Source organism: Rutilus rutilus (genome assembly GCF_951802725.1).
Source record: "Rutilus rutilus genome assembly, chromosome: 1".
In the NCBI taxonomy this organism is placed as follows: Eukaryota; Metazoa; Chordata; class Actinopteri; order Cypriniformes; family Leuciscidae; genus Rutilus; species Rutilus rutilus.
This window is the reverse complement of record NC_140209.1, coordinates 7,152,778-7,166,443: the sequence shown is the minus strand read 5'-3', so window position 1 is coordinate 7,166,443 and position 13,666 is coordinate 7,152,778. Positions and strand designations below refer to the sequence as shown.

Sequence of the window (13,666 nt, the reverse complement as noted above, 5' to 3'; positions counted from 1 at the left end):
CTGCTATAAAATATTATGATAATTTGATGCCTTTATATAAATTGATTATATGTCCTTGAAACTTTCCAAAAATGAGGAAAATGTATCTTCCAATTTATATTTTATAAACATTATAGGCACAATTACCATGTTTCTTTAGCAAGAACTACCACATATATTTGGTAAATGAAACAATTATCTAACATGATATTAACATTATAATATACAATACTGCCATACTTTGACACCAGCTTTGAGATTGATATTTATTTGACTAAAACCGTTAATTATTAATGGACGTTCACACTAGACTTTTCCTTGCACTGATTTCCATTCATGCGCATGTGAAAGTGGGACACCAGAAACACAAGCTCAAGTGAATTACCCTGTGAGAAATAACACAAACGTTTATTAGCATTACCCATGTCCTACTGTACATGTTTCACTCAACTCTGTTTCTTTTGACATGATTTCCCTCCTTTTAAAAACAGAGCATTTCTTAAAACTGTGACACCCAGGAAGTGACATCATCTGGGCTCTTTCTACTGCATGATGGGAAGACAAGAAAATAATCTCAATCCTTGTCTCAGTTTTTACACAAACTGTAGCACTGACTGCATTCATCAACCCCGTTACCAAAGTTACTCCAAGAAGAATCTCTAGAACTATGAACAACATATGATATTTGACAAATACAGCTTTATTAGTAACTTGGTGTTTACTGACTATGTAAAATAAAAGTTAAAATAGTATTTAGCTTGATCTGAAGTTGACAATCAATATAAAATACTGACCATTTGTTGAAAAAACAAAAAACAAACCCAGCAGGGCTCCAGATTGTGACCAATTGGTCGCATTTTTGCGACCATTTTTCCTGCCGGTGCGACCAAATATTTATTTAGGTCGCGCTGGTGCGACCATAGCGTTGCTGAGCAGCGAATGCAAAAAAAAAGTGGGAGCGGCATTGTGGAATGAAGTGGAATGAAAATGCGCTACTCATTTATGCTTCCGTTTATTAGACCGTTTATTATTTCTGACCAATCATAGACAGCGCAGCGCCCCAAACTTGCCAGTCGCGGGCCGATCTCAATCACACAACACTATTACTAGGAGATCCAGACTCTGGAGATCCAGTGAAGAAATCCATTGAATTCGCTTCAGAATTAATATCATCATCGCTGCGAGTTCCAGTGAGAAACATTCCAATTCAACTAACCCTAACCCATAGATATCAGATCAAACAGTGCTGACGTTGAAACAAGAGAAACACTTATAGAAGGCTTTCAGTCCACAAATCAGCAACATTCACCATGGATTTAGGCTAATGTAGTAACTCTAGCCATAACTACTTGGTTACTAACGTAACCTCAGTTCCCTGAGATGAGGGAACGAGTATTGCGTAAGGCTAGCTTACGCTATGGGAAAACCTCTTTTTCTCCAGAATATTGAAGCAAACTTTTTAAAATGCAGTGCAGCTGCACAGCGAGCACAACTGAGTGCGAGAGCGGTCATTGGCTGTGCTGCGGCAACTTCACAAACCTATGGTGAGGCGGCTTTGACGCCAGAACCAATCAGGACGCCTAGCGTGTCAGAGCCCGCCAGATGGCTGTGGTCAGAGGCTATATATTGCCGTGCCTCGCCTAGGTGCTCCAGGTTTTAAACGAATGAAGCGATCTCCTGATCCTAGCACAGTAGCACGGCGGGTTATGCAATACTCGTTCCCTCACCTCAAGGAACTAAGGTTACATTAGTAACCAAGTAGTTCCCTTTCGAGAGGTCTCTCATATTGCATAAGGCTAGCTTACGCTATGGGAACCCCCTTCAAAACACTGTGCGTGCTAACTTCGCCCTACCGTAACCCAAGGCATATGAATGAACCACAAGGGAAGCATGATCCTAATATAAGCCAGTTCTAGACGGGTTTCATATACTGGATAACTAGGAACCGTAGTTCATTGTCATAAGGGATACATAGTAACCAGCCGAAGGCCATGCCTCTCGTGGAGTGAGCTCTGACGCCCAGGGGGCAAAGAAGGCCTTTGGACTTATAAGCTAGCGCGATAGCAACCACTATCCAGCGTGACAGTCTCTGCTTTGTGACGGCTAAACCTTTAGTGCAGCCGCCAAAGTATACAAGGAGCTGCTCTGACTGCCTAAATGAGGCAGAACGCTCCAGATAAATCTCCTGAGAGCCATTATGAGGCAGAGTTAATACACATCACTCTCATCATCTGGCGAGGAGAGAGCCTTCAGGGAAATGACCTGTGCTCCGAATGGAGTGGAGAGTACTTTAGGAACATAACCGTGCCTCGGTTTAATGACGACCTTGGAGTCGTTTGGCCCAAATTCCAGGCAGGAGGCGTTCATATATAGCGCTTGTAGATCACCCACTCACTTGACTGAGGCAGCGCCAGCAGAAAAGCAGTTTTGAGCGAGAGCAAATTCAGGTCCACAGACCGAAGCGGCTCTAAGGGGGACCCTTCATGGCCTCCAGGACTTTAGAGAGGTCCCAGATAGGCACAGACGGGGGGCACGGAGGGTTTAACCTCCTAGTGCCCTTGAGAAAACGGACAATGAGGTTGTTCCTTCCCAGTGGTTTGCCGGCTACCGGAGCGTGAAACGCTGTTATGGCTGCCACATAGACTTTGAGTGTGGAGGGGGTGCGACTGAGTGATCCAGGAGCTCTTGTAAAAATGCGAGCACACTAGGTACTTAAAATGAACGAGGGTCTACGTTTAGTGTAGCACACCAGTTAGAAAACACTGCCTATTTCTGAGCGTACAGGCGCCTTTGTTGAGGGTGCTCTAGCTTCCGAAATGGTTTGCAGCACCCTATCTGGGAGATACCCGGGTACCTGTTGAGGGGCCATGCGTGGAGGGCCCATAAGTCAGGACGTGGGGCGAAATTTTCCCGTCCGCCTGTGTGAGATCTTTCCTCTGTGGAATTGGCCATGGGGCTGTTTTTAGCAGCTTTTTCAGCTCTGGGTACCACAACTGGGTTCTCCAGGGGGGGGGGGGGGGGGGGGGGGGGGCTATTAACAGCACTGCACATCTGCACTCCCTGATCCTTTCGATGACCTGTGGTAACATCGTGACAGGAGGGAACGCGTACAGAGGGCGGCTCGGCCAGTCGTGGGTGGGCGCGTCCCTGTTATTTGTAAAAAATATTTGGCAGTGAGCGTTGTCTTCTGAGGCGAAGAGGTCGACCTCCGCCCCGCCGAAGACATCCCCACAGCAGCTGAACCGTTTGTGTGTGAACTTGGACCCGTGGTTTTAGCCAGCACTGAACAGGACGCATTCGCAGCAGTCCTAGTAGGAGTAGGGGTGAGGCCGAAGCCATGAGACCCAGCATCTTCTGGAATCTCTTGAGTCTGGAATAGACTTGACCAAGTCTATTTCGATACCCGGGAAGGAGATGTTCCGGCTGGGAGATAGTGTGCTTTTGGAGAAATTGATCCTGAGGCCCAGGCATTCTAAGTGGTTGAGGAGCCAGGCTCTGTGAGTTATTAATAGCTCCTCCGATTGGGCTACGATGAGCCAATCATCAAGGTAGTTTAACACTCGCACTTCCCCACTGTCTCAAGGGCAAGAGCACCGCATCCATACACTTCATGAAAGTACAGGGCGCTAGAGACAGGCTGAATGCTACTGTGTACTAATAAGCCTGCTCTTCGAATGCAAACCTCAGGAATGGTCTGTGATGGGGCGCTATCTGGATGTGAAAATAGGCGTCTTTCAGATCTACTGAAAAAAAAAACAATCTCCCGGGCCAATATGCACGAGAATTTGTTTGGTTGTCAACATCCTGAACGGACGCGTCATAAGCGCTTTGTTCAAGTGTCTGAGATCTAGAATGGGTCAGAGACCGCCATCCTTTTTGGGGATGAGGAAATAGCGTCTGTAAAAGCCTGACTCGCTCTGTGACATAGGAACGGTTTCGACAGCTCCCTTTTCCAACAGTTTTGACACTTCGGTACGGAGAACGTAGGCCACGCCCTTTTCGACCGTTGTCTCGACCTTGGCTCGAAAGTGTGGAGGTCTGCGAGCAAACTGGAGCGAGTAACCTCGTTTTATTATGTTCAACACCCATTTTGATATTTCGGGGATAGCCTCCCAGGCTTCGGCCCTCATAGTTAGGGGTTGGATGAAGACAGGACCTGGGTTGCTGTGAGATAGGTGCCCGGCCGTCCGGCTGTCTAATGTTTTCCCTCTCGTGCGAGCAGCGCTCATGCACAGGGGCGTGCGCCTCAGGGAGCGCGAGCCCTCTATAGCATCTATAGTGTGGGCTTGGGTGGAAACTAGCCCCACAGGAACAGTTTTCACATGTAGCGGTGCATTTATAGCAGTGGGCACACAGTCTACATTTATTACCTTCTTTTCCCTGATAGGGGAAAAAGATGACAGCGTGTTGGAAGTGTTTATGTGTAGGGGCGCGCACATCATAATGGACACCTGAACTACACTGGCAGCGTGAGCTGGCTAGAGACTGTATGCAGTGTTTATGTGTGGAGGTGCAGAGCTTGTAGTGGGCACACCTTCTACATTTGTTAAATTCGCAGCATGTCATGGCGAATTGGTTACTGTGGGGACAGTGCTTGTGTGTAGGCGTGCAAACTTTATAGCGGGCACATGACCTACATGACACATGGAGAAAACAGCTCTTTTCTTGCTTTATTTGTGTCGCTGTGAAAACGTTGTTTGTTTGCAGGCGAGCGTGCTTCACGGCAGACTCGTTTGCTGCAGAGTTTCCAGCCGCCTGAACATAGGGAACTGGGGAATGTCTGAAGGATTTTCGAGAGATCGGTCCAGCCTCAGCGGGACTCGAATTCTCTCTTTCTCCCTGTGGCTAGGACGGCTTACGAGGTTCAGGGTCCAACGCAATCCTGGGTCGGGGTCCCCGCCTCTCAGGGAACGGAGCGCGCCTAGCAGAGCGGGAGCGGCGATGGACTTCAGCCGCTGGACGGGGGCTGGGTGACCGGCGGCGCCGACTTGGGCTGCTGTTTCGGAAGGAAGTGCATCGCCTGTGATGCTTTCTGCGCCTCTGTGTAGCGCTCGGAGAAGCTCTTAATGGCCGGGTTAAAGAGACCGAAACTGGAGATGGGGGAGTCCAGGAAAGCCGCCCTATCTACCTCCTTCATATCCGTCAAGTTCAACCGCAGGTGCTGCTTGAGCACCGTTAGGTTGGCCATGCTCCTCCCGATGGCCTGGGCTGTAGACTTCGTAGCCCCGCAGGTCCTTGAAAGCCTCTGATTCTGATCCAGCCCAGTCGTCGCAGTCCGAAGCCGCGAGGGAAAGGCCGTCATCCTTTTCCTCTTCTTCCGACAATGACCGCCCCTGCGCTCAGTTGTGCTCGCTGTGCAGCTGCACTGCATTTTAAAAAGTTTGCTTCAATATTCTCGAGAAAAGGAGGTTTTCCCATAGCGTAAGCTAGCCTTACGCAATACGAGAGACCCCTCGAAAGGGAACTATGAATTGTGACAGAAATAGTCAAAGGCTTACAGGTACTACACATCTTTTTCCAGCACTTCAAAACTATAAGATCATGTGTTATTTTTAATGTGATAACACATTTTGTTCATCCTTCAAAGATTCCCCTAAAACTAAACATTTTAAGATGTAGAAAACTCTTATTTAAACACTAAATTACCACTGTAAACAGTAGGATGATTATTGGCTATTTTCACTCCCTAAAGTCAATTTTTTCACTCATTTTGCTTCTAATTAATATTAAGACATTATGAATGATAGTAATTAAAGTTAATGTCATCTACACCCTAAATTAAGCTTAGTGTTTTATTGTCAGCCCCAGCACCACCAGATACTCTCTGCAGAACTCAGTGGCTCCGGTGCCGCCGCCCTCAGATGCTAGTCTGGAGCCTGTGAACTTAAAAGAACACGCCGACTTTTTGGGACTTTGGCTTATTCACCGTATCCCCCAGAGTTAGATAAGTCCATACATACCTTTTTCATCTCCGTGCGTGCCGTAACTCTGTCTGACGCACCCACCCCTAGCCTAGCTTAGCACAAAGACTGGAGGTAAACAGCTCCAACTAGCATACTGCTCCCGATAAGTGACAAAATAATGCCAACGTTTTCCTATTTACATGCTGTGATTTGTATAGTCACAGCGTGTACGAATAACAAGGTCACATGAGATACAACCATCTTCTAACCGTATACAGACTGGGAACTATATTCTCAGAAGGCGAAGCACTGCTACTTCTGTGGAGTGATTTACTCCAACTCTGAGCGAACTCTCTGCTCCTCACAACGGGGCTTCTCAAGTGCTGCGAGCAAATCACTCCACAGAAGTAGCAGTGCTTCGCCTTCTGAGAATATAGTTCCCAGTATGTATACGGTTAGAAGATGTCTGTGTCTCATGTGACCATATTATTTGTACACGCATTAACAGTGAATGAGCCGACTCAGTTCAACGGATTTCTTTTTATTTATTATATTTTTATTATTATTGTTCTTTGAAGAGTTCTTTGAAACGTTGTTCTTCAGTAAAGTTACTTAAAGGAGAAGTTCACTTTTAAAATGAAAATTCTGTCATCCTTATGTTGTTTCAAAGCTGTATGAATTTCTTTCTTCTGCTGAACAGAAAGGAAGATATTTAGAAGAATGTCAGTAACCAGACAGTTTTTGGGTCCCATTGACTTCCATAGTAGGAAAAAAATATACTATGAAAGTCAATGGGACCCAAAAACTGTCTGGTTACTGATATTCTTCTAAATATCTTCCTTTCTGTTCAGCAGAAGAAAGAAATTCATACAGCTTTGAAACAACATGAGGGTGAGTATATGATGACAGAATTTTCATTTTAAAAGTGAACTTCTCCTTTAACATCAAAAAAAGGTAGGCCGTAAATCTTTATTTACTGTTGGATCACATTTGGCTATATAATATTCTCTACTGCATGCTTATGCTTCTCTGTAATGGACAGTCTGTATTAATATTTGTGGGCATAATTGTCAGGGGTGGTAGTTATGTTTGAGGCCTATAATAACATTTTACCTCTTAGTAGCGTGTGTGTGTAGCAAAGTCAGAGAGAGCTTAAAGTGATATTGATGTTGGTCTCGGGTCGGGTTCGGGCTGAAAAATTGCAGACGTTTTCGGGCAGGGGCCGGATTAGGGCTTAAACACCACGGGCCAGGTCTCAGTTAAGGCTGGATTTTTTGCCCCGTACAGGGCTCTAAGCAGTATGCTAGCTGGAGCCGTTTACCTCCAGTCTTTGTGCTAAGATGGGCTAGCGGTGTGTGCGTCAGACAGAGTTACGGCACACACGGAGATGAGAAGTGTATGTATGGACTTATCTAACTCTGGGGAATACGGAGAATAAGCTAAAGTCCCAAAAAGTCGGCGTGTTCCTTTGAAATAAAACTGCACATTGTAAAATCTGTACGTTGTCTATTTATTATTAAAGAATTTGTCAGTAAAAAAAGTTAGTCTGGAGCCCTGCCCAGAACATTCTGTACAATTTCATAGTTGAACTGTTTATCTAAATGTGATGAAGTGCTTGAATGTTTCTAACATGAATGTTCTTCAGCATCATGAATGAATGAAGAATAAACACCAACCTCTTTGTTCTTCAGGATCTTCAGTGTGTTTCATTCTGCAGGGTTCTGGATCACTCATGTTCTCTCTGTCCTCTTTAATAAACTCAGTCTTTGCAGATTTCAGCTCTTCCTGATGCTCTGATGCTCGTCTTCACTTGTAGCTGATGGGAATTTACAGCAGCATAATGTCCACATTAATCTAAATCTAGTTTGATTTTGACATTAATCAAGTACTTAGATCTATCATTAAAATAATATGCGCTGAAACTAACAATGATCCTAAAACATTTAAAACTAAAGAGCATCACAAAGTAATATTGTTCAAGAGTAAAACGCTATTCATTTATTAACATGTAGCCTCAGAGTTGATTTAATGTCTCACGTGGCTCATTATAGGCTCAACGTAAAGTAAGAGATCGATTCACATAATTCCCCTCACAGATCTCAAACTTTACCTCTTGCCTCGACATTCAGTAACAGTTCTCACTCCAAACATCGAGACAATCACACAAACGAACACAAACTCGCTCAGGTCTGAATGAACTCAACATATTCTCCTCATGCTCGCTGCTGCTGATCTAAATGTTTATTTCAGAAGGAAGACGCCAGAAAAGACGCACAAGTATCGCTGTGATCGATGAAAACAATACAGAAATGAGCCTGTCGCTTAATCAAACTGTATAAAGTGTGTGTGATGGTTGTGTAAATATGAGAAATACCGTGAACTGCTCTCCTCACCTCAGAAGACTCGACGCTGCGTCCCAATTCGGTACTATCCACCCTAAATAGTCTCAGAAAATAGAATAAGTACATCCCTGATCGTAGTATGTTGGTTTCAAAGATACCCGGATGGTCTACTATTTCCGGTCAGAATCCGAAGTGCAGAATCGCGCGTTGGCCGAGAATTCGGTTAGAACTACAAACACGAGTGAAAAGAGCTAAAAAAAAACTACAGACATGGAGGACGCGCGAGTCTGGCTTTTATGTAGAGATGTTTAGATAAAGGGGTTTTGGTGATTAATTATCAGTTTCTAACCTGACGAACATGTATTTATTCAATGTTGACTACATTATATTGCATCTGCAGCAGCATTGTGAACTTTTGTAAAGATACGTTTAGCCAAATGTTCATAAATGTGTGGTGATTGTCCGGGTTGGCGTGTCCTCTGATGATACTCTCGCTCGTTACACCATGCCATTTTTTTGTTTTATGCATGTTATGAGTTTCACAGAAAACAACATTTATTATCCATTGTCATTTTGCTTCTCAAATAAATGTCCCTTAATTTAAGAATATTACTTTAAAAGAAGATTGTTCTTTACTCGAATTAGTTCCTAATATAGCTTCTTTTTTAAACTGGCATTGTAGACGATGAATATTTTTGCCGCTATTGTAAGTTGTTGTGAATAAAAGCATCTGCTAAATGTAAGTTTATTTAGATTCATAACATTTCTGTAGATCAGCAGCAAACACATCATTATCCAACAGATGTCCTTCTTAATATGTCTATATATAACTTAAAATCTAAAGTAATCATTTTATTTACATAATTTTAGTAGTTGTTGTTTTTAACACATGAGAGCAGCTCAGTTTAGGTAGGGAAATCATGGTTTATGCAAAGCGCATTTAAAGTAAGACTTTTTAAATGTCACATGATTTCAGCTCAGTAATCCTCCTCAGTTTCGCGGACAGTCGGAAACATACGTCGGAAACTACTTTTTCTCTCTCGCTCAGCATTTTTTGGTTGATATTTGCAGCGGATATTTAAGTGGAGAACTGCCCACCCTTTTTGACACTCTCAGCCGTTCTCAACGCTTTCTCCGGCCCGCTGTCAATCCCACAATGCACTGCGCAGGCATGAAGCTTGACTTCCATAGGAATTAATTGAAAACGCTCACTCCGCTCCATGCCAGTGGACACGCACCGTTAGGGAAGAGCTCGTGGCAGGTTAGATGAGCTGTTTCTCTCCGGCCAAAACCGTCCAGCTCCCATGAGGCTTCCATTCCTCCCTGACCTCCGCGCTGGTGAGCGTGTGGCCTTCTCTCATTTCAGAGAGTCCGTGTGTTGAAGCCTGAGCTCCAGGTAGATGATGCTTTCAAGTCCAGGCCTGAGGTAAGACCATCTCAATAATTTCCCTGTAGTGAGTGAAGTTGGTTTTCTATTGAGCTCATTGAGGCATGATAGCAGTGAGGGCAGTGGCCATATTGTGAATGACAGTCTAGTGTGTGACCAGAAGGGGTGAATGGTTTTGGGCTTTCTGCTTGAAACTGCCATAGTGCTATAGTCTCAGCCATTGTTTTGGCATGCGTTCCTTGAGCACTGGGAACGAGACACTGCGTCTTTCGCAGTGTGTCCTCTGCGTCTTTTTGCTGTGTCCCTTCAGAGGAGAAGCGGATGACATGTTCTCTAGGCGCCCTTATATGCTTCCTGGTCGCACTAGTATGATGTCATAGGCTGTCGCTGGCCAATAGGATGGCCGTGATTTGACGGTTGCTTCAGATACCAGTCTTGCTGAGGCGTTCCCCATTAGTGTCTCAGGACGCCAGTCGTAACCCGAGATGTTTTTTATTAGTCGGTTGCAGAAGTACTGACAGACTTTATGTAAAGACAGAGCCATCGTTTGTTCAGTAAACCACCGTTAAATTAAAAGAAATAAGAAGCAATTTTATGTTTGTTTGTTGTTGTTTTTTTCACTGTGAACCTTGACTTAAAAAACAGAGGCATTTAATTTTGTGTAGCGCTACACTGCATTTCACCTCTGCTTTAGCTGGTATCCTATAGCTTTCTAACAAATCTGTCTTTATGTTGTATGAATATCACTGGCTCTGTGATCAATTGATTGAGATTTGATTAATGTAAATTAAGCTGCTGTTCATGTTTTTAATGTTGTTTATTCACTAGTTGTTGTTGTTTTTTTGGAGAAATGTCTCAGTGTTTTTTGTCATACAGTGAAAGATGTGACGAACTGGAAGTTGTCACCAGAAATGGTTGTGATGTCCACAGGAGGGTGATGTTGTCATAGAGAGTTGCAAGTATAAAAGCAAAGAAACAAAATTAAAGAGGAATATAGAAAGTAAAGGTCTTAAGTTATATGGGAAATCTCTTGAAAGAGTTAGGGTCTTCAAGTTTCTTGGGGTCAGGGTAGATAAAAGCTAACGTATAAAGAACATGTGTGTAGAATGGTGAATAAATGTGGAAAGGTTATTAATATTTTGAGGTGTTTGGTGGGATGCTCTTGGGGTGCAGACAGGAATCTTATGCTGATGATTTATAAAGCTATGATAAGATCAGTTTTTCATTATGGGTGTCTTGCATATGGATCAGCAGCTAGGTCCACACTTAGTTAGTTAGATGTGGTTCAGTCTAGGGCTTTGAGGATATGTACTGGGGCACTAAATTATTTCGTCAAAATTAAAAGCTCTGGGTCAGCTCTTCCTTCAATTTCTTTGTTAGCAGAGTGTTGGGAGTTTAGGAAGGGTGAGAGGTAGACTTAATAGATTCAGTGTTTTACATTCTGTTAAGACATATGCAGAGGAGCTTAAGCTTAATGAAAGGAAAATGGTGCCTTCTGTCTACTGGTCATCTATCCCTCATTGGTTACTGCCTGAGGCTGATGTAGATATATCTATTAAAGATTTAATAAAGGAAGGAAGTGTAGGAAATGTTGCTCACTATGTACAGGAGCATCTTAGGAATTTATGGAATAGCTACATAGATATTCATACAGATGGATCTAGAGACCCTGAGAGTAAGAAAGTGGGCTTTGGTTTATATGTTCCTCATTTCCATGTTAGACAGTGTCATAGACTGCCTGATGGTCTTTCAATCTTTACAGCTGAACTGGTAGCAATCATATGGGCTCTGAGGTGGGTGGAAGAAGGTGGGGTGGAGAAAGCCATCATGTGTTCTGACTCGCTATCTGGCTTGATGGTGATAGGGGGGAAAAGAGGAGGGGCTAGGTTAGATTTAGTCGGGGAGATCTTAACAAGTGTTTATAGATCAGAGAGGCGGGGGTGTAGTGTGGGTTCCAGCACATGTGGGGGTTGAGGGGAATGAGGCTGCTAGGGCAAGTTTAGTTAGGGGAAATGTGGAGGTGGAGGTGCCATTTGACAGACTGGAGTGCCGTAGCATCATTAAGGAAAGACTGACAGCCTCGTCTGACTGACGGAATTCAATTATCCTGCCTCGGATGGATCAGATTAAGTTGGCCCGACTAAGACTGGGTCATTGTGGATTGGCAAGAGGGCTGTTTCTGGTGGGAAAGCACAGGGACAGCAAGTGTCAAGCCTGTGGAGTACAGGAGTCTGTCAAGCATGTCATCATGTTCTGTCCGAGATATGCTGAAGAAAGGAGATTGTTATTCATTGGTCTAAATGTTCTGGGAATTGATTTATTCTCTGTTAAAACTCTGATGGGTGATGGTCCTAATCAAACAGAAAGAGCATTGGAGCATCTCACTGTGAGAACATGCCGCTCTCATCTCTCCGCTCTCGTCTCGTTCGAGCTTATCCGCGTCCTGTCGAAGCTTTCGAGGAGCTCGGACTCACTGGGCTTCTCCTGAACGAGCCGCCTGGACGAGTGGTTCCTGCCGGGGCGCCAACAAGTTCCTCACCAGCGATCTGCACCGCTCCTCCCAGAAGATCACGAAGAACTGACAAGTCGTGGCACTACACAGTCGTGATGTCATAGCCTATATAACACGCGCTGAAGCCCAGCGAGTTTCCGGAAGAAAATATTTTAGTTTTCTACACATTTTGACTAGGATCCGGTAATGGTTTAAATATGTTTATTTTATATGCTTAAGATAGTATTTTTGGGAGGATACGGGGTAACATTTTTTTTTTTAAGAAAAAACAGTTTTTCACTCAGATCTCAGTGACTGACGCTCGATTTATTTTCACACAGTCACATGAACTCTCAACTGTCATAATCAATTCAGCCTATCCAAACAACGACACGACAGTCATAAAGTTATACAGTTTTAGAAAAGTTATCACTCTGCACTTTATGGTCTGCATCTGCCATTTATACTTTGGTATTTTTGTGCAATAAAACATAATCATAAGATACTATAAGATAAAGAAAACTAGTATTTTTTTTTCTACTGTATCTATTTGGCTACATGTGTTGCCCAATTAAAAATCTTTTAGACTAGACTATTCATTATGAATATTTACTTTTGACTAATTTGACTAATTTGTAACACAAATAGGAGTTTGTCTTTGCATTTTTTTTATTATTAATGTTTTCCCAGATTTTGCAGTAATGTCAACACTTACTTTCACTTTCATTATTTCATCAGTGACAATAGCGCCCTCTTGTGCCCTACATATTCAAATAATGTCATTTCTGCATGTCATCGTTTTGTTACAATTTATATGAGTTTCTTCTGAAATGTGATGCTTCCTGAGAGGAAAATATTGAAATTAAGGTTATTTGTTGAAAACTTCATATTTTAAGGGGTAATTTTCACTGGTTTAAATGCACATCACTACACATTTTCCACGTATGTTTAACCACTACAGAGACCCCAGGGTCAGCGGCGAACGACTAGCCGAGGAAAAGCTGTTCCAGGCGGGGTACGTGCGCCGAGCGCCCGGTCATCATCGCTGGATCTCACAACTGGATAAAATTTTCATAAATCTTTAAATAAACCACAGATTTGAGCTTTAAACAACTACATTCTCACCTGAAAAACTCCTAAAACTACATTTCATGATACAGAAACAGTAGTATTATATTTCAACTGTGTTAAAAAATGGCGCTTCTTATGTTGTCATTCTCCTTGGCGCAGCCTGAGCTGTCAATCAAGCTGTCAATCAAAGTTAACCACGCCCTTATTTGTCATACATTTTATATCTAAATATTATCTAAACTAACGAGTTAGAAAAAAATTCACCCCCCTCACAGTTGTCAGGCACTCGGAACCTATCGAAAAATACAATAAAAGTCCATGGGACCAACCTGTAAAAACATGAATTTATGCTGTGAAAACGGACATTTTAACATGGGGGCTATGGACATTTGCTCCCTTTTGGGACCTTCCCCTAGCGGATTTTCGATGTAATGCAGTTTTTCGCACTTCCGGGTAGGCTTCATTTTTCAGATGAGAATGTTGCCCCTTGGTC

General features: G+C 43.3%; 2 protein-coding genes across 2 annotated transcripts in view; both read right to left on the bottom strand.

The window, feature by feature from the left end:
* The window catches only part of LOC311303983 (uncharacterized protein), a gene marked incomplete at its 5' end in the record, with an annotated part of 31,672 nt that extends 30,836 nt beyond the window's left edge, over positions 1–836 (bottom strand). The window contains 2 exons of the mRNA XM_084430774.1: positions 287–365; positions 801–836. Coding sequence (XP_084286900.1) covers positions 287–365; positions 801–836 — 115 coding nt within the window. The remainder of the gene's footprint in view (positions 1–286; positions 366–800) is intronic.
* LOC311302781 (uncharacterized protein) overlaps positions 1–13,666 on the bottom strand; it is a 198,842-nt gene that overhangs the window by 25,223 nt on the left and 159,953 nt on the right. The window lies entirely within an intron of this gene.